The 23,910-nt window shown below is 42.5% G+C and overlaps 1 protein-coding gene across 1 annotated transcript in view; it reads right to left on the bottom strand.

Moving 5' to 3' along the window:
- Window positions 1-22,514, bottom strand: part of LOC124545132 (G protein pathway suppressor 2) — a 109,290-nt gene extending 86,776 nt beyond the window's left edge. The window contains exon 1 of the mRNA XM_047123958.1: window positions 22,207-22,514. Coding sequence (XP_046979914.1) covers window positions 22,207-22,306 — 100 coding nt within the window. The 5' untranslated portion in view covers window positions 22,307-22,514. The remainder of the gene's footprint in view (window positions 1-22,206) is intronic.
- Between the last annotated feature and the right edge of the window lie 1,396 nt (window positions 22,515-23,910).

Genomic DNA, 23,910 nt, shown 5'->3' with positions numbered 1-23,910 from the left:
TGAACTTAAAACTAATCTTAAGACATCAGAGAACAAGTGGCAAAGATGTAGTTTGCACATTTGTTGACTTTAAAAAAGCCTACGATTCAGTTGATCATCAATCATTATTCCAAATATTAAAAGAATAGGGTTTAGATCTGAAAACACTTGCAATCCTACAACAGACATTGATAGACACAAAATCTGAAGTCAAATTTATGGGGGAAATCTCAACCTTTTCTGATCAAAACAGGAGTAAGACAAGGAGATGGTCTCTCTCCACTACTGTTAAACTGCATCCTTGAGAAGGTGATACAAGAATGGCACAAACTGAAATCAGTCCTCAAGATTGACCATCTAATTACTCTCGGTAGAGGAAAATGAACAGTAAATTGCTTAGCATTTGCAGACGATCTAGCCATCTTAACTCACGATGTTTCAACAGCCAAAAACCAGATTTGAACTCCTGAAAGAAACTGTGGAAAAAGTCGGCCTGCAAGTATCTTTTGAAACAACAGAATATATGACTTGCAACAAACAAGCACCAAAATTCATGGAGACAAAATATGGCAAAATTAAACTAGTCCCACAATTTCAATATCACGGCGAAACGATTCAGGAAAATGGAATATAAACGAAAGCCAACGAAGTCAGATGCCAAAAGATGGACACTGCTTACAGACTCACTCAAAATATCTACAATAAGAAATGTGTCTCCAAGCACACAAAACCATGACATTACAATACCGTCATAAAACCAGAATGCCTGTAGGGATCAGAGACACTAATATTAAACAGGAAAACAGACATAGAAAACATTCAGAAAATGGAACGGAAGATCATAAGAAAAATGTTAGGGCCAAAACTTGTAGATGAACAGTATCAGCACAGAAGCAAACAGGAAATCAAATAATACTCTAATATTCACAGTGACATTAGAAACACAGATTAAGATTCTATGGACACATCAAAAGAATGAATCCGGACAGACTTACAAAGCAAGTAGTCGAATTCTACGATAACAGGAGTAAATCTAAAACCGGCCCAATGAAATGGATTGGCAAAATCAAAACAGATCTGAAACTAGCAGGAATTACACCAGAGGATATCCGAAACAGGGAAATCTTCAGATCCAAAATTCACAAGTGGAAAGTTGACCAAGAAGAGAAACCAAAGAAGGAGGCTAGTACAGCATGGTGTCAAGAAAGAAAAGAAGCCCACAACAAAAGAATAAAAGAAGTATGGACAGAAAAGAAAGGCAAATGCATGCCACTAACAAAATTTCATTTGTGATTCTTCAGTTTCTCCCAGCATATTTGTTGCTCGAACAGTCCACGGATATACTGCCGGTTCATGGTGTCCAACGGGCACAATATTTCGGTGATCAGACATGTCGCCATCGTTAGGTGTGCTGACGAACTGAGTTAACCGAAATATTGTGCCCGTTGGACACTATGAACCGGCAGTATACCTGTGGACTGTTCGAGCAAAATTTCATTTGTCAATGCAGCTCACAGAAGAAAATATTGTTGGTAATCAAGACAGTTCAAAAATAGGCAATAAAATTTGAAAGAGTGCAAAGTCGTAGTGGAACACTGCGGATTAACATCCCATAATCTTTATTCTTCTACATAGGTTATCACTCCAAAATGTTTATTCTCGTGAAGGAAACAGCTTAAAATGGCATATCCTTTTCTAAGAAGAGCGGGGACCAAAGGACTTGCTTATTGGTTCTTTTTTTAATTTATTTCTTCTTTCTAACTACTTTTGTCACCTCAACTATGTGTAAGAGCAGTGATTATCAGTTTTTTCATATCACTACATTCTTAAAACTAGCTTGATATTTTCAACAATTTTTGTATGACTTCCCTTGCATTAAGTACAATCTCATTCCAGTGGTGTTATGCCTTCGGTATTCTCATACACATTCGTGCAACAAAAGGATAACACTAAGTTTAAAAATTACCTACATGTTCATTGTTGCTCTTTCAAGAAAGACCCACATTAACAATGTTCCAGTCCAAGCAATATTTGCAAGTTTTGACCATCATCAGTGGCAAAAGATGTTTGCACTGTAGTGCTCCTCTCATTATTAAGCTGCTATCCGTCATGGGCTTTGAACAGTAGCACTCCTGTGAGATCATTAAAGATTTCAAAACTGCTAAAAGGCTGCAACAAGTTTTGGTTGATTAAATTTAGTATTTTTGGATTTTCCTTCCATGACCATGGTATTTTGTTGATTCAATGAATTCAGGTATAAAAGAAACTGACTTAATTATGAAAGTGAATCCAAGCAACCAAAAACAGTTTTTACCAAAAGAAATGCACTAGATGTTGAAAGAGTTATTGGTAGAGAATGCACCTACCAACACAACTGGTGTATTTTGGGTTGTACTGATAGGCATGTCTCAGATGTTATATACGAAAATCATTATGTCAAATCAGTCACTACAGACAACACTGGGTCATGCAAAACCAAAAGACTAAGCATTTTGAGCTTTGTTAGTGAGTGGTTAATGGATTTAGTTCCAGTGGGTTACAACAAATATTCAAAATTCTAATTGGTATTGAAGAAATGTGGTTACAGTAATTTTATTTTATCCAAAAACAAAAAGGGACCTTTTTGGTGTCAGACTCTCACAACAAAAGTTAAGGAAGAACATAGGTAAAAGGGTGCTTGGCATTTTCTTCACAACTAGTGGACACATTGCTCCATTACGCACTTTAAGGTATAAATGTAACCACAGATGGATATACTGCAGTACCCCTATGTAAGCAGTCCATGAGAATAAAATGAATAAGATCTTATTTAACATCATTACTGATCTCCTAACAGGACAGCAAATACACAGGTATGTCTTGAAAGGTTGTGAGACCACAAGACTTCCATATTCACCTAACAGCCCAGACCTCACTTATGACATCATCAGAAGGACATTAAACCCTAATTTCCTTCATATCCCATGCCAAGTGATTTCTTTCACTTTCCGAGGATGACAGAAACCATACACCTACACCTTTTTATTCCCTAGGATTGTGTGTGAATGCATATGAACCACTCCTTGGTAAATTTCCCAAGGAAGTATCTGATGGGAGTCTATGATAAGTGGTTTTGGACAGTGTAAACAATGTTCAACTTTAAAAAGAAGAATTATAATTTCCAGTACTTTAACAGATTTTTCTGCATAGCAGTCATGTATGCCCAAACTCTTTTTTTTTAATCTATCTGTAAAGTAATACCTGCATGTCCTTTATTTTTTATCTATATTACTAGCTTTTTTACTCAGTGTTATTCTTGCAGCATTCCAAACTTTGCACCACTTAGGCTTTTGAAAAATGAGAATCAAATACATATCTACTCACTACAGTCATCATTATTTACTACAGTACCAGACTACTCTCTTTCAAATTCTAAAGGTGGCAGGGGTAAAACACAGGGAGCGAAAGGCTATTTACAATTTGTACAGAAACCAGATGGCAGCTATAAGAGTCGAGGGGCACGAAAGGGAAACAGTGGTTGGGAAGGGAGTGAGACAGGGTTGTAGCCTCTCCCCGATGTTATTCAATCTGTATATTGAGCAAGCAGGAAAGGAAACAAAAGAAAAATTTGGAGTAGGTATTAAAATCCATGGAGAATAAATAAAAACTTTGAGGTTCACCAATGACATTGTAATTCTGTCAGAGACAGCAAAGGACTTGGAAGAGCAGTTGAATGGAATGGACATTGTCTTGAAAGGAGGATATAAGATGAACACGAACAAAAGCAAAATGAGGATAATGGAATGTAGTTGAATTAAGTTGGGTGATGCTGAGGGAATTAGATTAGCAAATGAGACACTTAAAAGTAGTAAAGGAGTTCTGCTATCTGGGGAGCAAAATAAGTGATGATGGTCGAAGTAGAGAGGATATAAAATGTAGACTGGCAATGGCAAGGAATGCGTTTCTGAAGAAGGGAAATTTGTTAACATTGAGTATTGGATTAAGTGTCAGGAAGTCGTTTCTGAAAGTATTTGTATGGAGTGTAGCCATGTTTGGAAGTGAAACGTGGACGACAAGTAGTTTAGACAAGAAGAGAATAGAAGCTTTTGAAATGTGGTGCTACAGAAGAATGCTGAAGATTAGATGGGTAGATCACGTAACTAATGAGGAGGTATTGAATAGAATTGGGGAGAAGAGGAGTTCGTGGCACAACTTGATAAGAAGAAGGGACCGGCTGGTAGATCATGTTCTGAGGCATCAAGGGATCACAAATTTAGCATTGGAGGGCAGTGTGGAGGGTAAAAATCATAGAGAGAGACCAAGAGATGAATACACTAAGCAGATTCAGTAGGATGTAGGTTGCAGTAAGTACTGGGAGATGATGAAGCTTGCACAGGATAGAGTAGCATGGAGAGCTGCATCAAACCAGTCTCAGGACTGAAGACCACAACAACAACAACAACAACAACAACAACAGAATATAAAAAAGCCCGAAATAGAGATAAGTCGTTCACAAACTAACAGCTCCAAAGGAACCGTTTACCTAGATGAATGGAAGGAGCAAGGAACGTTTTCTAAGGAACGGTCTTTCATAGTTCACTTTGGTCGCAGCTTGCTACTTATAGTTCCTGGGAACGAGAAACGGTTGGTCTCATTACCAAAGCGCCACTTCGGCCAGTCTCATTCCAGCCTCAGTCCCATTCCCATCTTTGTCTTGGTCTCCCTTGGCTGCAGTTCCACTGCCGACTGTGACCAGTTAGTTCAGTGTAGAGTTGTCATTCACTTCGTTCGCTGCACACACCCTTTCTAGATCTGTTTCAAACCTTTCTTGAACTCTGGACTTCTGGTTCTTTTCATGTTTTATTCAGCACCCACGGCCAGTAATTAAAATGTATTTTATAATTACATAAATTACATAAAAATTACATTGTATGTAATACATACATCTTTTTAGGTAACAAAAGTGCATATCAGCTTACTTTGTTATTTCGATAAACAGTAGAAGACATATAAAAAGGTAAGTTTTTTGTTATTAAGCATGCAAAGGAAGTCGGTACGGCATACACGAGTGGTCATTTTCCGTCTTTCTTTGATTCACGGTGTGTTCATTGTTATGGAAGGCAGGCCGACTTATAACCGAATGAAGCCCACGCTCCATAATCTGGTCTCATATTTTGTAAAGAGAATACCATAACTTCTAGAATATTATTTCAGTGGTACAGGGTAGAGCACGAAAATTCAGCCAAGTACTAGACTGCTCACTGTCACCCACCGATTGTCATCTACTTGTTTGAAGTAGTTGTTTGCATTAGTTTATGTGTTATTTATTTACTGCCTAATTTTTACATGTTAACATATTCTGCTCCTAGCAGTCAACAAATTGTGTGCAATTGGCGAACAGTCTGTACTCGGGGTCGGTTTTACATACAGCAGCTTACATTATTTCACTGCGGTCAGCCACATAACGCTATAGTTGGCTAAATGACAGGTTTTTCAGAATCACGGAAATTACTTCTACAAGTGTGTGTGTTCTGTAATGAATTTTGTTCCCCAGCTGTAACTTTCCAACTGGCTTGTCTTCAATTAAGCATCTGTTCCACTTCAAATAGAAAAATGTTTAAAATAATCTAATGTTTGCCATTCAGAGCAATGGTCTGGGTCACTGGATAGTTCCCATTCTCTGAATGGAGCATTATATGGCTCCAGGTGGCAGGTAGTAAAAGATAAGTGTGTTCACTATGCCCACTGTTAAATGAGCCGAAAGAGTGGGGTGTTAGTTCTCAAATGCAGATGTGCACGCATAATTCTCAGCAAAATGTTCGGCAACGGTACCCTCTTAGGAAATATCTGGTACACCTGCAGGAGACCGGAAACCGTAGAGGTTTCTGATCTTTGCCCATACCTGTACGTAATCCAATGGTGGAAACTACTTCCAGGATTCTTGCTTTTGTCATTTTATGAGGCAGCAGACATGGGCACAGAGCCATTTACAGGTAACGAGGTGCTCCAGTCAAGGGTGCTGCTTATAGCATTGGAGAGCCCGCCTACAATCTCTAATAGCTGCAGCGATCTCTGGGTCCACCAGGGTATCATCTTTTGATGAGGGGATCCTGAGGCACATGGGATGGCATGGTTGGCAGCCGAAAGAATAGCTGTCGTCGTACACAGAAGAGCCAAAATAATTGGTACACCTGCCTAATATCGTTTAGGGCCCCCGCGAGCAAGCAAAAATGCCGCGACATGACGTGGCATGAAATGGACTAATGTCTGAAGTAGTGCTGGAGGGCATTGTCACCATGAATTCTGCAGGGCTGTCCATAAATCTGTAAGACTACAAAGGGGCGGAGACCTCTTCTGAACAGCACGCTACAAGGCATCCCAGATATGCTCAATAATGTTCATGTTTGGGGAGTTTGGTGGCCAGTGTAAGTGTTTAAAACTCAGAAGAGAGTTCCTGGAGCCACTTTGCAGCCATTCTAGACATGTGGGATGTCACATTGTTCTGCTGGAACTGTCCAAGTATGTCTGAATGCACAATGGACATGAATGGATGCATGTTATCAGACAGGATGCTTATGTACGTGTCATATGTCAGAGTCATATCAAGACATATCAGGGGTCCCATATCACTCCAACTGCACATACCCCACATCATTACAGTGCCTCCACCAGCTTCAACAATCCCCTGTTGACATGCAGGGTCCATGGATTCATGAGGTTGTCTCCATACTTTTAACATCCATCCACTCGATACAGTCTGAAACGAGACTCATTCGATCAGGCAACCTGTTTCCAGTCATCAACAGTCTAATATCAGTGTTGACAGGCTCAGGCGAGGCGTAAAGCTTTGTGTCATGCAGTCGTCAAGGGTACATGAGTGGGACTTCAGCTCCAAAAGCCCATATCGATGATGTATCGTTGAATGATTCGTATGCTGACACTTGCTGGTGTACTAGCATTTAAAGCTGCAGTAATTTACAGAAGGGTTGCATTTCTGCCGTGCTGAACGATTATCTTGAGTCATCATTGGTCCCGTCCTTGCAGGATCTTTTAATGGCCGCAGCAATGTCGGAGATTTGATGTTTTACCAGATTCCTGATATTCATGGTACACTCGTGCCATGGTTGTACAGGAAAATACCCACTTCATCGCTACCTCGAGGATGCTATGTCCCATGCACAGACTATAACACCATGTTCAAACTCACTTAAATCTTGATAACTTTCCATTGCAGCAGCAGTAACCAATCTAACAACTGTGCCAGACATTTGTCGTCTTATGTAGGTGTTACAAACCGCAGCACCGTATTCTGCCTGTTTACAAATCTCTGTATTTGAATATGCATGCCTATATCCATTTCTTTGAGGCTCCAGTGCATGTCGAACAGCTACATTGATACTGCCTTGCACTGGGGAGATAAGGATGGCAGCAGAGGTGAACCCATCCCAGTCAGCATTAAGAAGAATCCATTTGGGTGGGTGTACAGGGAAGCACGGCTGAGGGAAGGACAGGAAGATCGGGAAGTGGTCACTAGCATGCGATCATTGTAGACCCTCCCATGGATAGATGGTACAAGATCAGGGCTGCAAAAGGAGAAGTCAATGGCTGAATAAGTTCCTTAAGCCACAATAATGTGTGTGGCGGCATCATCGTTCAGAAGACAAAGATCGAGCCCTGCCAATAAAGTTTTAATTTCTTTACCTCTGGCAGTGATCACTGTACCACGCCACAAAGGATTGTGGACATTGAAGTCACCCAAAACTAGGAAAGGTGGGGGGAGCTGAGAGAGTAATGCAGACAGAACATCAGGAGGGAGATAACATTACAGATGGTAAAATCCTGATGTGCCCTTACCTACCTGAAGCACATACCTACAAACTCCACACATACATACACGGCACACATACAAACTCCACCCAATACCCTCTTACAGTTTGTTTGATTCTTAAAATAACCTCAGTAGCCATGAAGAGCAGGGGTTCGAGTTGCCGGAAACTATGTTTCCTGGATGGCAATACAGAATGCAAGGTAAGTGCTTAAAAGCTGCCATAGCTCAGCCAGATGGTGGAAAAATCCATAAAAATTCCACTGGAGGTTCAGACTTTCTGAATAATGTGGGGGCATGAAGTGACGAGGGGCAGGCAGGTTGTCACCAGGGTAATGTGTTGCCACCGCTTAAGATGTCAGGAGATAAATGACATAGGTTCTGCGGCAATTGCCTGGGGAGACCTGGTGTCTCAGGGACCACTGGGATCTCCACCTTGGACACAGAAGGATTAAATGCAGAGTCTGTTGGTACCTTAGAGGATTTTTTTGACCTCCTTATAAGGAGGACAACTGGGAAGGTTTCCTTGAATTGGATTCTGTGACAGGGATAGAATGATAATTCCAACAGCCAGCAGCCTGTGGTGCCTTCAGGCACAGGCTAGTGCCTCGCTGTGGATCAGCAGGAACCATGGAAGGAAGAGTCTTGAGAGATCTCTTCCTAGCTAGAAAAACTGGAGGAGGATGAGACACCTCCAGAAGGGGGTGAGGAGAGAACCGCTCTTCATTTTAGAGGTGGCTGTAGCTTCCTCATATTTGTCTTCAATGTGGTGACAAAAAGTAAAGGCTTTGTGGCCAAAAAGGTGTCCCCGTTGGTCCTGGTACAGACCAGGTATTGGTAGGGGGGATTTTGCTCCTTGTCATCTAGTCCTTTATTTCTTCCATGGCATGGCCAGGGGAGGGAACTCATTGGGATTGTACTTTGTTGCATCATAAGACGCTTTTCCATCCAAAGAGACTGCTGGGGCCATGTGGCCACCAGCGGGAGAAAGTTTAAGTCACTTCATGTGCAAACTACCTGCCACAACACCATCCACTCTGAACTGGGTCTCTTCCCATGGGCACCACCCAGCCACAGAAATGGCTACCTGGCCAGTAATCTGCTACTGGGAGTCCCCTTGCCCCAGTCATGATAGGCACATACTCCATGGCATACATGAGGAGTGTGCAGTGCAGGCACCAACAGTGCGACCCCTGCATGGTCAGGGGGCTACCACTGTGTAAGTACATGTTGATCCCATCCCCCCCCCCCCCTCACACACACACACACACACACACACACACACACACACACACACACACACACACACACAATGGGATGGCTACCATGCTATATTTTGGGTATACTACGACAACAGGAAGGAAGGGTGCCTGGGTGGAAGAGCACACAGGTGGAGCATTCACTACAGTGGGCGAACTTCCCTGCACAACATGTAAAATTTGGAAAATGTGACAGGTTGAATCTAATAACAGGGACCATATAATCGTTTATGGAAAGTGAAGATAGCACCAGGAGTGAAACTGGAAATCAAGACCAAAATCATGAACCAAGTCCAGGCAGGGCCTGCACCAAAAGGATCATCCATCAGAAAATCAGCAGAGGTATGAGACAGTCGAAGCGTAGGTTTGCAGACAGAAAGAGGAAGTAGTGCCGCAAAGGCTGGGGCCCTATGGTCACCAAAAAAAGGTGAGCCTGGGGGAGGGGGGGCACAGCCTGGTTGGGTGCTCAGTTGACAGAGCCATTTTGCAATCAGTGCATACTTTCCTTTGTATGACAATTTTCTACATTAATCATTTAATTTCTCTAACATGTACTCCTTCCTTGGTTATTACTTCCCTTAGGTGCATTAGGTATATGCTTCATTTTGTTACACTGCTTGTGTCACCCTCCTTTTTAATTCTCTCTTCTTTGTTATATAATGTATTTAATTGCCTACACCATTATATTAATTGACTGGCACAATGGCTTGTGGTCTTTCTCTCGCCACAATGTGTCACAAGATTTGACAGTTCCTGTGGCAGTTACGTTCCCCTGGTCGGTACTTCTAGGCAGCATTCCGACAGCTATGACAACAGAGACCACGGATTACTTACTCCAGGCTTATGTTTTATTTGTTTGGCTTCGTATTATTATTTATTTTATCACTTTTTTTTACTGTATATACACTGATCAGCCAGAACATTATGACCACTGACCCACTATGGGTATAAAGCCATTCAGGTGATAGCAGCATCACATGTCAAGGAATGACTGCTAGTCAGATAAACACAATGGTGCATGTAGTATCAGTGATTGTGCTGTCTGTGTGTAGAATGAGGAAGGGACATGATCTATATGAGTTTGACTGAGGGCAGATTGTGATGGTCCAGAGGCTTGTCAACAGCATTTCAAAAACTGCATGACTTGTCGATTTTTCGATGAGTGCTGTGGTGAGTGTCTTCAACACATGGTCAAATCAAATCCACATATCGTTGGGCGGGCAGCCCTCATTACAGATGTTCAACATCACAGGTTGGGCAGGCTGGTAAAACAATGCCAAACTGGGACGGAACTAACATCAGACTAATGCTAGGCAGATTACAAGTGTGTCTGAACACACAGTTCACTGAATACTCCTAACGCTGGGCCTCTACAGCCAATAACCCATACATTGCCAATGTCAACACCATGACATTGGCAACTACAACTGAAATGGGCACATGCCTACTGACACTGGATATTGGTGCCGTGGCAAAGAATTGCATGGTCTGATCAATCCTGACACCTTATTCATCAGGCCAATGGAAAGGTGCAAATCCGTCATCTTCCAAGTCCATACACCCCCATAGTGATCACATTTCCTAACGGCAGTGGTGTTTTTCAGCAAGATAATGCACCATGTCACAAGGTGATGGAATGGTTCAAGGAACACAGTGATGAGTTCCAATTGATGTACTGCCCCCCCCCCCCCCCCCAACTTTCCAGATTTGAACCCAACTGAACACATCTGGGATGTGATTGAAAATGGTGTCACAGATCATCACTCACCCTCTCCGGAATTAATGGGAATTACGTGACTTGTGTGTGCAGATGTGGTGCCACCTCCCTCCAGCATCCTAACAAGGTCTCATTGCTTCCATGCCACGACACATCGCTGCTGCTATCCGTGCCAAAGGTGGCCATACTGGCTATTGGGTAGGTGGTCATAATTTTCTGGCTGATCAGTGTTTATATCTGTCAAATATGCACACAGTAGCAACATCTGATGAGTTTGCGTCACAAAAATGTTTTTTCTTTCACAACTGTAGCCTAGTTTACTGTGAGCAAAAACGCCATTCACATTATGATTTTTCCGGCATTGCGGCCTGGTTTAGAGTATATTATTACACGTGTTAGATGATGCCAAGCTAGTCTTGTTTATACCTTTTGATGATTCCACTTTGGCTTAATTGTATTAGGATAATGTAAGGTTTCTTCTGTTTGGTATGATTTATCACTTTTTATGCTCATCTTTTGATACATACATGAAATTATTAACTTTTCATTATTTTATAATGTTTTCTGACAGATACGAAGATAGTCATTGTGGACCGAAACTGCTAGTTTTATGACAATTTATTTGTGACCTTAATTAACTAAATAAAGAGAAATTTATCTCAACTGGCTCACCTTTCATTTTTGCTATCTGAAAAACTCTTCAACGTTAAAAAGTAGTAAAAAACGCAATTTGATGTTCATTTTGGAACCAAGCATTCTGATGCTCTCCAAGAGTTGCTGAACAGTTTTGGTATAATTCTGTGCTCAGGTTATTATCAAAATAATCTTTGACAATGTTTCTGAATACCAACCAAATATTCTTTTCAAATTCTGTCATTGTTCTGATGAAATGTTCATTTTTAACGAGCTGCTGAAACTGTGGGCCATCAAACACAATGGCCTTTATCTTTCCATGACAGGCTAAGAAAAGCCAAAATGAGATACTTGAAACAATCTCTTTCAATTGATAAAGCTTTAAAAAACATTTCATGAAACCCAGTTTTATATGCAGAGGTGGAAATACAATGTTGTTGTTCTCAACAAGTGGCTGATGTAGAATGTTTGGATCACCAGGTTTCAGGTCAGTTCTTGGTGGTCAATTTGACTGCAACCAATGCTTTTCACAAACTCTGCTGTCCCACATACACAAATAACAGAGATACATCGTGTAATTATGTTGCTGGCCAAGAAGGAAGCAAACCATTTTAACGTCAACGTAGCTGATCCAGTGGTGCAATCGATATTGCAACAAATTGTTGATAATTCTCATATTCTTCACATAAACAAACTGGATGGCCTTTAGGGACAGCAAATAAATTTCCATTATGGAGTATGACACACTTTAAGCTCCGTTCTGAGCTATCAATGAACACTCAGCATTCAATTGTGCTATGGGCTGAAATTTCCCAACTGTTCCATTAAACCATGAATGTTATGGCAACCACTGCTTTGAAAGTATTGCACCTCAGCTCCTTTTTCAAAAAAGCTTTCCTCAAGCAGTAGTGATGCTAACAGTACTGAAGGTTTTTTGAATAGTCCTGTATTTCATGCCAAACCAATAAACTCATGCTGCTCTAATTCCCTACAAACAGAATCACTGTCACTGGGGTCACTCTGATCTTCTCCCAACTGATATTCCTGTATTTCCAAAGAGGACAATCCTTTGAAAACTAGCACTGGGATTTCAGCTGAATGAGGCACTGGGCATGTACCTGACGGTCACGTGTTCCCTTCATCAACATCCGTAAACTCTCAACACACTGACTGCACACTTTGTGAGGGGTCTATGGTTTATCTTGATCGCCAATTTTCACTTTCAAGTAGGCAAAATAAGGTTGCCAGACAAATGTACTGGGTGTTTTTTTTTTTTTTTTTTTTTTTACTGAGAATCATAAAACTGCCACATATATAACGGAATGAATTGGGGCCATTTAAGTACTTATGACATAAGCTCCCTGAGGAAGACTTAAGGAAAGGTTTCTGTCCATATATAATAAAAACTGAACACTGCTAACCTTGTATCAAACAAGAATTTGGTCTCTATGTTGGAATGCACTATCAGAGTGAAACAAATCATCTCACTACAGTGTCACAAGCATAAGTGAACTGGTCTAGAGAATATGAACCTCTCACTAGTCAATTATGGCCTCATTCACCCCTCCCATCACCAGTCAGAGGTTTATGGCAGCCAATAGGAAAGCAAAACTGCTGACTGTGCTCCACACTTAATCCAGCACAGAGTATTCATATTTACATAAGGTGCATGGGAAAAAAACTTTACCTGGTAGAAGAAAACTAACTAGTTTTGAAATCAGCACGACTACTTAACTCCAAAAACCAAACTCAACATAAATTATGTTACAAATTTTTCCCTAGTGTTATCTGCAATTAGTTACATTTTAATGCCACAAGAAGCTACAGATGTGAACATCCACCACAGCCATACAGAGCTTGCTTCAATAAAGCTAAAATATTGTCACATCTAATTCATTACTGCAGCAGTTCTGGTCATAGCACAACTACCATATTGGACAGACAAATGAAAATAATTAATTCTTGACAGTTTTGACATTGTCTTCCAAACTAATAAAAGCCAGACTTCACTTCAAAAAGCTTTCTCACCTTCTCATAAACTACCTCATCCATGGTGTTTCCCTTCCTGTCCCTCTGCAATTGTGCCACACCATTAACCACCACTGCTCACCTACAAACCAAGCTCGGCCAACCTCTTTTACATCCCACGGCCTTCACCACAGCCTCCCAGACCAGTGATGCCAATTACATTATACTGAATAGATTGGTACACTGAATTGTATAACAATTTAATGCCCTACTCTAAATGCAATGGGGTAAAGTTCTGGGGGATATGAGTCATTTACATTAGTCTTTTAATGGTACTATTAGGTATCTAATAGACATTTAAAGACAAAGAAGGAATGGAATATCTGTTTCCATTAGGTACTGTTAACATAATTAAATAAATAATTAACATTATTCAGAAGCTGACACATTGCATAGAGTTGGAACTAGGGTCAGTACACGAACATTTTTCCAAGCAAGTGACTTATCATTTGGCACCCTCCCTCTCCCCTTCCCCCTTGCCCATTTTGACCCATGCCAGTTTTTGCAAGTAGGCCTAATTCTGATACACAGTGCATACAGTGTATGTGGTTTGAGTATATGGATGCTCAACAGTGATGTTACCAGCACCCTTGCACTAATTAGAAGAAACAAATGTGGATAAAATTTCTAAAATTGTTGCCTGCAAAACGACACACTTGCACTCACTCCCACCTCACTTGTGGCGATCCATACAATCACTCCATCTCACATGCCTTAAGACAATGGAGGTAGGGTGAACGGTACTATACCAGGGATTAAAACATATATAAAGTGACAGAGGATCTAAAACAATGGCACAGGGAAATGTGAGCAGCTGACCACTTACCAAAAAATATGGGGGAGCCAGTCACCCTGTTAACACATTAAGAGTATCTCTCTAAAATCTTAGGACATATACTGGACAATTCACAGAACTTTAAAACTTTGACCATATCCATTTCAAAATCAATTAAAATACAGGACACAGTTGTCCATAGATCAACTACTGCCATCTGGTCCAGAAATAAAACACAATCTAATAAAATGCAGCACACAGTGATCTGTAAGCCACAAGCACCACATATTGGCGGGGCCCTCTCACTGGAGCAAGAAGCTGTGTGCCACAGGACTGTGGCCTATACTAAGATGAGTATGGAGGCTCTCCTCCCATCTATGTGGCTGGAAGGAAATACAGCACAGATGCATTTGTGTGCTTTACTACACGGAGCTTATTGTCTGTCACTTTCAGTTATTCATCCTCCCATCGATGCATGACCACGTATCTCTACAGTGAGGCAACAGATAGCATGCACGGGTATGGCACACCGAACTAACTGAGGATCATGACCCATCTCCTTGGCTGCCACATCCGCCCTTTCATTCCCCACAATACTTATGTGCTCTGGCACTGAGCAGAGAGACTCCTCCTTCCTCAACCTTTGTAGATGCAGGAGGACGTCCTGAATATTCTGAATAACTTCATCTTCTGGGTACAAGTCTTGGCAAGAGAGATAAGCACTCAGAGAATCTGAACAGACAAGGAATTTGGCACTCGAAACATGTCTCATCTGCTTCAGCGCCTCAGATACCTCATCTAATCCAACGCTGTACACAGTAAAGCCTTGAGGCAGTTGACTCCTGAGCATATGATCAGAGAAAACAACAGAGCAACCAACAGAGCCCCCCTGCTTATACCTATCAATAAATACAGCTTACGAGTTGTGGTGCTTATTTAAGAAGACAGATAATAATGTATTACAAACATACGCCAGAGTGCAGTCACTCCCATACTGCATTAAATCTAAAATTACTCTGGCCTCTGTGTAACCAGGGTGGTAGTTGGTTAAAACCCCAGATTTGAGCATGTATGTGCCCCACAGCAAGGAACTTCAGCACATACTTCATATGGATCCCAAATGGTCTCGTTGCCCAAGGATGACTGGTAAAGATGCATTCCATGGCCAGATGGGCAACAGTATGGTATAACGGGGAAGTGGGAGAGCGAAAAACTGAAACGCCTGATGCACCATGAGAGGCTGCTGCCAGGAGATAAGTGGCACTTCGCCAGCTTCAGCACACAGACTGCGCATGGGGCTGATCCTGTAAGTTCCTGTGGCCAGCCTGATTTCCTCATGGTGTACAGTGTCAAGCCACGATTACATGAAAGCCTCATAAAACTGGAGCAGAATGGCCTCTCCACTCCCGAGGACCTGTGCCTAAGACACTTCAAAATGTTCAGAGCCTTCAGGTGAAGTAACCATGAAATTTTGGAGTAAAAATTAAATGTTCACTCCTTCTGGGATCTTGCCTTCAGAGCATTCAGGTGTAGTCACCAAGAAATTTTGGAGTAAAAAATGAGGCCCAATGAAACAGTCTTTAAAAGGGAGAGTGGTGTTCCACATACGCAATTCAGGTAAATTAAAAATATGATGAGAATGATTAAAGTGAACACACACACATACCATGAGAATAAAAAGGAAAAGCCAGCCACTCTGCAACCCATTAAAACATCCACCCTAAAAGCATTAGAGTGGAGACCACAAAGGGACAAAGGACATACGCTAAAACTTATATAGAATGATAAAACCTGTCACGTATAAAATGTAAAACTAAATTAGCCGATGAGGCCTTGTCAGCTAAAATTAATGGCAACGAGTCCGGTAACTGAAGAGTCCATTGCAGGGCAGCCAAAGAAGGACAGCTTGCCAAGATATTGGCCACTGTCAGCCGGGCGCCGCACCGACACTGAGGTGGGTCATCACAGCACAGGAGGTGGCCACGTATCACCCAAGCATGGTCAATGCAGAGCCATTAGTATACCACAGAGTCCCTGCAAGAGGCCCACATGGATGACTGCCACACATACAAAGTCTCCTTAATGACACACTTCATTGTGCACGCTATAGTTATGCCATTTCATCTCCAAAATCCGCAACACCTTGTGGCATAGTACTGAACGCAGGTCAGTTGCAGAGAAGCCGATCTCCATAAGCTGTTACCATGTAGCCTGGTTGGCCAGCCTGTCGGCAAGTTCATTGCCTGGGATTCCAACGTGACCTGGGGTCCAGACGAACACCACTGAACGACTGGACCATTCCAAGGCATAGATGGACTCCTGGATGGTCGCTACCAAAGGATGATGAGGGTAGCACTGGTCGATAGCTTGTAGGCTGCTCAAGGAGTCAGTACACAGAAGAAATGACTCCCCAAGGCATGAACGTATTTGATCAAGAGTATGAGATATAGCCACCAGCTCAGCAGTGAAAACACTGCAGCCATCGGGCAAGAAATGCCGTTCAATATGTCCTCCATGGACACACACGAAGCCAACGTGACCATCAGCCATCGAGCCGTCAGTGTAAACCACTTTGTGGCCTCAGAACAAGTCAAGAATCAAGAGGAAATGGCAGCGGAGAGCCGCGGGGTTAACTGAGTCCTTAGGGTCACGTGAAAGGTCCAGCCGAAACCACAACCTAGGTGCACACCATGGAGATATACGTGAATGGACCTGAGGTAAAGGTGGTAAAGGCAAGGACGCCAGTTCAGAACGAAGGGATCGGACACAAACTGCAATTGGAAGCCCTGACCTGCGCCGTCGATGCGGGAGATGAACCGCCGTGGGTGGGAGAAGGAGACAGTGATCAGGATGTGCAGAACTACGAATGTGTGCAATGTAAATGCCCAGCCGTTGTGCACACCTAACCTGCAATGGAGGGACTCCGGCCTCCACAAGGACGCTGGTCACCGGACTCGTCCTAAAAGCTCCTGTCGCTAGGCGAACGCCACAGTGGTGCACTGGGTCACATAAACACAACGTTGAGGGTGCCACCAAACCTTAAACCAGACTCCCATAGTCAAGGCGGGATTGAACAAGTGCTCTGTAGAGCTGCAGCAGCGTAGAGCAATCTGCACCCCAATTGGTGTTGCTCAGGCAGCGGAGGGCATTGAGGTGCTGCCTGCACTTCTGCTTAAGCTGACGAAGGTGAGGAAGCCAGTCTTAAGAATCGATATGTTTCCACCATAGTGAGAGGATTGCCATTAAGGTAAAGTTCGGGATCTCGATGAACGGTACGATGCCAACAGAAGTGCATAACACACGACTTTGCGGCCGAAAACTGGAAACCGTGGGCTAGAGCCCATGACTGCACCTTGTGGATGGCTCCCTGTAGGTGCCGCTCAGCAATGCCAATACTGATGAAGCAGTACGAAATGCAGAAGTCGTCTGCATACAGAGAAGGTGAGACGGACGGTCCTATTGCTGCTGGATCATTAATGCCCACTAAAAATAGAGTGTCACTCAATACAAAACCCTGCGCGACCCCATTCTCCTGGATATGGGGGGAACTATGGGAGGCACCAACTTGGACACGGAAAGTACAAAGCGATAGGAAATTTTGGATAACAATCGGGAGTGGGTCTCGGAGACCCCACTTGTATAATGTGGTAAGGATATGGTGTCACCAGGTCATGTCATACACTTTCTGTAAATAAAAAAAAGACGGCAACCAAGAGTTGGCATCTGGAAAAGGCAGTTTGGATGGCAGACTCGAGGGACACAAGATCATCAGTGGTACAGCGACCCTGGCGGAAGCTGCCCTGACATGGAGCCAGTAGGCCATGTGACTCCAGAACCTAACCCAACCGCCGACAACACACCATACGTTCCAGCTGCTTACAAACAATGTTGGTGAGGCTCATGGGGCCAACAGCTATCCACATCAAGTGGGTTTGTATCAGGTTTGAGCATCGGAATGATGGTACTCTCCTGCCATTGCGATGGAAAGACGCCATCACACCAGATCCAGTTGAAGATGATGAGGAGATGCTGCTTGCAGTCAAATGAGAGATGTTTAATCATCTGACTGTGGATCCGGTGTGGCCCAGGAACTGTGTCGCGGCGATGTGCAAGGGCACCGAGGAGCTCAAACTCTGTAAATGGGGCATTATAGGATTCACTGAGGCGTGCAGTGAATGAAAGAACTTTCCCTTCCAGTCGCCGTCTTAATAATGCAAAAGGCTGGGGGGTAATCCTCTGATGCAGAGGCTGGAGCATAATGCTCGGCAATCGTGTTTGTGTCGGTAGATAATGTGCCATTTATGTTAACACTGGGAACACCTGTTGGGGTCTGGTACCGGAAAACACTTTGATCTTTGTCCAGACTTGCGAAGGTGACGTATGGCACCCAATGGTCAAGGCATCTCTCTCCCAACACTCCTGCTTACATCGTCTGATACGTTGGCAAACGTGGGCGCGCAGCCGTTTAAAGGCTACGAGGTGCTCCAGGGAAGGGCACCGCTTATGCCGCTGTGGGCTCACTGACACTCCTTAATCGCTTCAGCGACTTCCAGCAACCACCAAGGGACTGCCTTTGCCAGGGCCAGTCTAAAGAGTGAGGGATCATGTTTTCTGCCACAGAAATGATTGTTGTAGTCACTTGCTCAACCATCACATCGATGTTACCATGTGGGGGAGATTCAACGGTGACAGCAGAGGTGAAAGTTTCCCAGTCCGCCTTGTTTAAGGCTCACCTGGAGCAGTGTCCGTGGGCCTGACGCCAGGGCAGTGACAGGAAGATTGGGAAGTGATCACTAACACACAGGTCATCATGTGCTCTCCAGTGGGTAGATGAGAGAAGTCCTGGGCTGCAAACTGATAAATCAATGGCCAAGTAACTACCATGAGCCACACTGAAATGTGTGGTAGCCCCAGCATTTAAGAGGCAAAGATCAAACTGAGACAGTAAAGTTTCAACATCTCTGCCTCGGCCAATAAGCATGGTTTCACCCCACAAGGTGTTATGGACGTTAAAATCTCCCGAAAGTAATAAAGGTTTAGGGAGTTGATCAATCAGTGCAGTTAATACATTCAAGAGTACTGCACCATCTGCAGGAAGATATACATTGCAGACAATTATTTCCTGTGTCGTCCTTATTCTGACAGCCACAGCTTCAAGAGGGATTTGAAGGGGCACAGGTTCACTACAGACCAAGTTTAGGACATAAACACAAGCTCCACCTGACACTCTATTATAGTTGCTACGGTTCCCATAGTATCCCTTATAGCAGCTGAGGTAAGGGGTTTGCATTTCCGGGAACCAGGTTTCCTGGAGGGCAATGCAGAAAGCAGGTGTAAAGCTTAACAGTTGCCATAGCTCAGCCAGGCGGTGGAAAAAACCGCCGCAACTCCACTGGAGGATGACAACATCGTGAGACTGGGAAGGCATGGAACATTCAAGCCACCGACTTATTGCATGAGCAGTATATATCCCTGCAGAGCTTGTAGGTAGTGGTTGTGTGGGTGCTACTGCAATTCGCTTGGTCTTGGGGACCTTCTTTTTGGATTTCTCTCACTGCTCCTAGAGTTACCCTGGATGAGAGGACTTCACTGATTCAGTCTCTGCGACTGAGGATGAGTGTGAAGCCCTAGGAGCAGCTGCTTTTGGGCTCTTCAGCCACTGGCAGGTGTCATCTTTCCCACTAGCAGAAACCTGGGAATGTAGTGACCCAAAAGACCCCTTCCTAGTAAGAGGAGCCGAAGAAGACTTATGCTTCTCCAGCTCAGAAGTGAGAACTGATATCCCCGATGGTTGGGTGGGGGGGGGGGGGGGGGGGGGGGGTTGCTCCTAAACTAGGTGGTGCGGGAGCAACAGGGAGGGAAGTGCCCACCACCATGAAGGGGGGAGGGGTAGTCTTCTGGTTCTGAAAGCGACAGATATGCGAGGAACTGATGGGGGCAACAAATGTTCTCGTAGCAGCGGCTTAAGAGGTGGTCATAGCCACAGGATGTACGTGCTCAAATTTCCTTTTAGCCTCAGTGTGGGCCAGTCAGTCCAGGATCTTATATTCCATGATTTTCCTCTCTTTCTGTAAAACCCTGCAGTCTGGCGAGCATGGTGAATGATGCTCTCCACAGTTGACACAGATGGGAGCCGGGGCATATGGAGTACTGGGATGTGATGGACATCCACAATCTCGACATGTGATGCTGGAAGTACAGCGGGAAGACATATGGCTGAACTTCCCACACTTAAAGCACCACATCGGGAGAGGGGTATATGGCTTGACATCACAGCGGTAGGCCTCACCTTGACCTTCTCCGGTAATGTGACACCCTCGAAAGCCAAGATAAAAGCACTGGTGGCAACCTGATTATCCCTTGGACCCCGATGGACGCACCGGACAATTCGAGCACCTCGCCGCTCTAAATTGGCAAGCAGCTCATCGTCAGACTGCAAAAGAAGGTCCCTGTGAAATATAATACCCTGGACCATATTTAAGCTCTTATGGGGCGTGATGGTAACAGAAACATCCCCCAACTTGTCACAAGTGAGTAATGCCTGTGACTGAGCAGAGGATGCTGTTTTTATCAAAACTGACCCAGAGCACATTTTGGACAAGTCCTCCTCCTCCCCAAACTTGTCCTCAAAATGCTTCACAGCCATCCCTCCCCCCCTCTCCCAGAAGTCTTAGCTGTGGTAATAAGACTAATCTGTAGCATAGCCTGAGATCTAGGCAGGCTGAAATGTCATAATTCAGTTGAGTGTTCACAAATCCACTGAATATGAGTACCAAATAAATTTTGTGGTAACACATTGACCTGTAGTGTGACTTAGTGTTTATATTCACCCCATAATTAAATACACTTCGCCATTTTAATGCACTTTCCATCATAAAAACTAAAACTATAAGGTAAATTCAGAAAACATGTATTGGTTAATGTACAAGTCTCTGGTGAGGATTTTAAGGTATCTTATGTACATTTATTGTGCATAAACAACAACAAAAATGTGGAGGCGAAAAAGCACTATGTAACTTTTACTAAAAATTTAAATGTTAGGAATTGTTTTCTGAGTGCTTGTGTATGGATTATTGTTTTGTAAAGAAGTGAAATGTGGATGGTAACCAGTGCAGATAAGAAGGGATTGGAGCTTTTGAAATGTAGTACTATAGAAGAAAGCTGCAGATTTGATGAATAGATCAAATCATTAATGAGGTAAAGAACTGAATTTGGGAAAAAAGTAATTTGTAGCATAGCTTGACAAAAAGAAACTCACCATAAAGGAATTTTCAGTTTGGTAATGAAAGTAAGTGTTGTAGGTAAAAGCAGTTGTAACTATGCAAATATAAATAGGTTTGCACACTTCTGACTGGAGGCAGCAGCAGCCTTTGTAATTTTTTATTGAACGGAATTACTGTATCCCAGAGTTTAACATTTCTGTGGCTTGGGCAATACATAGCATTAGAGCCATCAGACAGTTAGCAGTATACATGAGCATGACCGGATAGTAATATTTCTACAGATAATAAACAAGTGATATCTTTACAAAAATAAGGTATCTACTATTACAAGACTGCTCCACAGGTTAACAAGGCTCTACATAAATCTACGCCTTCAGCAGGTACTGAGTTATTTGAAGTCATATTCCGAAGAGCATTCTACTTTGTTTGCTGTTGTTTCATTAAAACTGTGTTAACTCTATCATCAAGAAGTTACCTCTTGTTTAATAGGCCTACGAATGTACCAACTCTTCCATTTACATAAAAAAAATTCTTCCCAAAGCATTTCATGCAAATTTGGAATATTTCAGTACGGTAATCCTTCACAGTACACGTGTGGTAACAATAACTCAATAAATTCTGTCAGGTGTGTTTATCATCGTAAAACTAACTGGCTTCCAAGCAGCTGTTTGCGTTAGGAATACACGACTTACTGTGAGGGGTTAAATGCACAGACGTAACTTAACGAAGTAGTGGGGACAGGGTGTGGCGTCTATTGAACGTGCTCAGCAAACGTAACGAAAAAATACCTTGTTTCTTTCTCTGCCTCTCTCGAATTATATGCGCCTTAAGCGCTTCCCACATATCTTCCTTTTCCTTTTTCGGACGACCCACCACAACTGCAGGCATTGTGATTACAGTAATGTCAATGGAAACTCAGATTAAAATTACACCTGCTCACTTAACATTACAGAATTTCTTATACGTCGATTGCGCTCATTATACATTCATTGCACACTTCTCTTAAATTTTCCATAGTCAACACGTCTGCTACAACACTTTCCGTCATATTAACAGGGCTGAATGATGAATGTCAACATATCGATAGGACTTGCTTTTCGATAACTCTGTTCAATCGACTTTAGCTTTTGACAAGAAGAAATGTCCACACTCCAATGTCAACCGGCAACCGCAGGCCTGCTGCCACCAACTGCAGGCCTGCTGCCACCCCTTTCTTACTTCACTCTTCCCTCAAATTTAACGACGCATCCGTTTCCTCAGATACAACTGTTCACTTTGTAGCTTTACGACAGCGATTAACGATTTCCGAAATTCGGTTTTGATCTTCCGGGAGATGTGTCGAATGCAAACCGAGTTAGAGAAGTTTACAACATGTTTTAAGCCATGTCTCCATCGTTTCTGGGAAGTGCAAACTACCGCTGATCAATCGATGTTTGCAACATATTTCGAAACACGAAAAAAGTTATCTGTGGCAACGTCGGTTCAAATTAAAGGAAACCTTGTTTCCATTTCATTTTATTATCTTCCTGTATATCATTTACATGATATAGGAATTGTCACAAATATAATTAACATGCGAAGTACATGTAATACGAACATAATAACAGAATATCACTTATATAGTTATTTTCAATGCATTTTTGAGAGTACAACTTTGTCAATAGAATGTACATAAATGTCAAGACAATAACTTTACACACATTCAAAGTACTCACCTATGTCATAGAAATTTTTGCTTAAAAGGTAATTTTTAAGCTCAGTCTTAAATTTTACTTCACCTTTTATTTTCTTCATGTACACTGGCAGAACATTGTAAAGCTTCATTCCAAAATAACTTACATGCTTTAGGGTTTGTGTTATCCTCACTCTTTCTACATGTAAATTTTTACATTTGAGAATATTATAATTGTGGTAGTCTTCATTGGCATGTAAATTGTTCAGACTGCTTTTAAACATATACAGTGATGCTATTGTATTTGTAATTGTCTGAAGAGGGACTTACTTGAGTTCTTGGAGAATTGTGTGCTATAATTCGAATAGTTCTTTTATGTACTTTGAAGATATCTATTAAGTGTGATTTAGTTCTGTTGGAATTGTGTGAACAATATATTTCGTGTGTGACGGCGCAAAGTGCACTGTGTAAAATAGACCTCTTTGGCATTGTCTAACACTCTTTGTGTGCGCTAACTATTCTATTGTGTTCGCTGTAAATTTTTTTGTTCTTGAATGTGCAAATATAGTTATTAGTAAAATGTCCTTTTTTTCTCCTTAATACTTATTCATCTGCGCAAATTCCAATAGGTTATGGGCCCAGGCTGCATTTGGAATAAGTATATCAATAAAATAGTAGGTAGAAAGTATTGGAAAAGTTCCAATTTACGTGAAGTGCGAGTTATCCTTACAAGACGATCGCAATTTTTTTCCGCATTATTTTTCGGTGTTCTTTACGGCAATAAAAAGCAAGTTACCGTTAAGAATGAGTGCGGCACAAA

This window comes from Schistocerca americana, chromosome 8, assembly GCF_021461395.2.
Source record: "Schistocerca americana isolate TAMUIC-IGC-003095 chromosome 8, iqSchAmer2.1, whole genome shotgun sequence".
Taxonomy (NCBI): Eukaryota; Metazoa; Arthropoda; class Insecta; order Orthoptera; family Acrididae; genus Schistocerca; species Schistocerca americana.
This window is presented reverse-complemented; position numbering and strand designations above follow the sequence as displayed.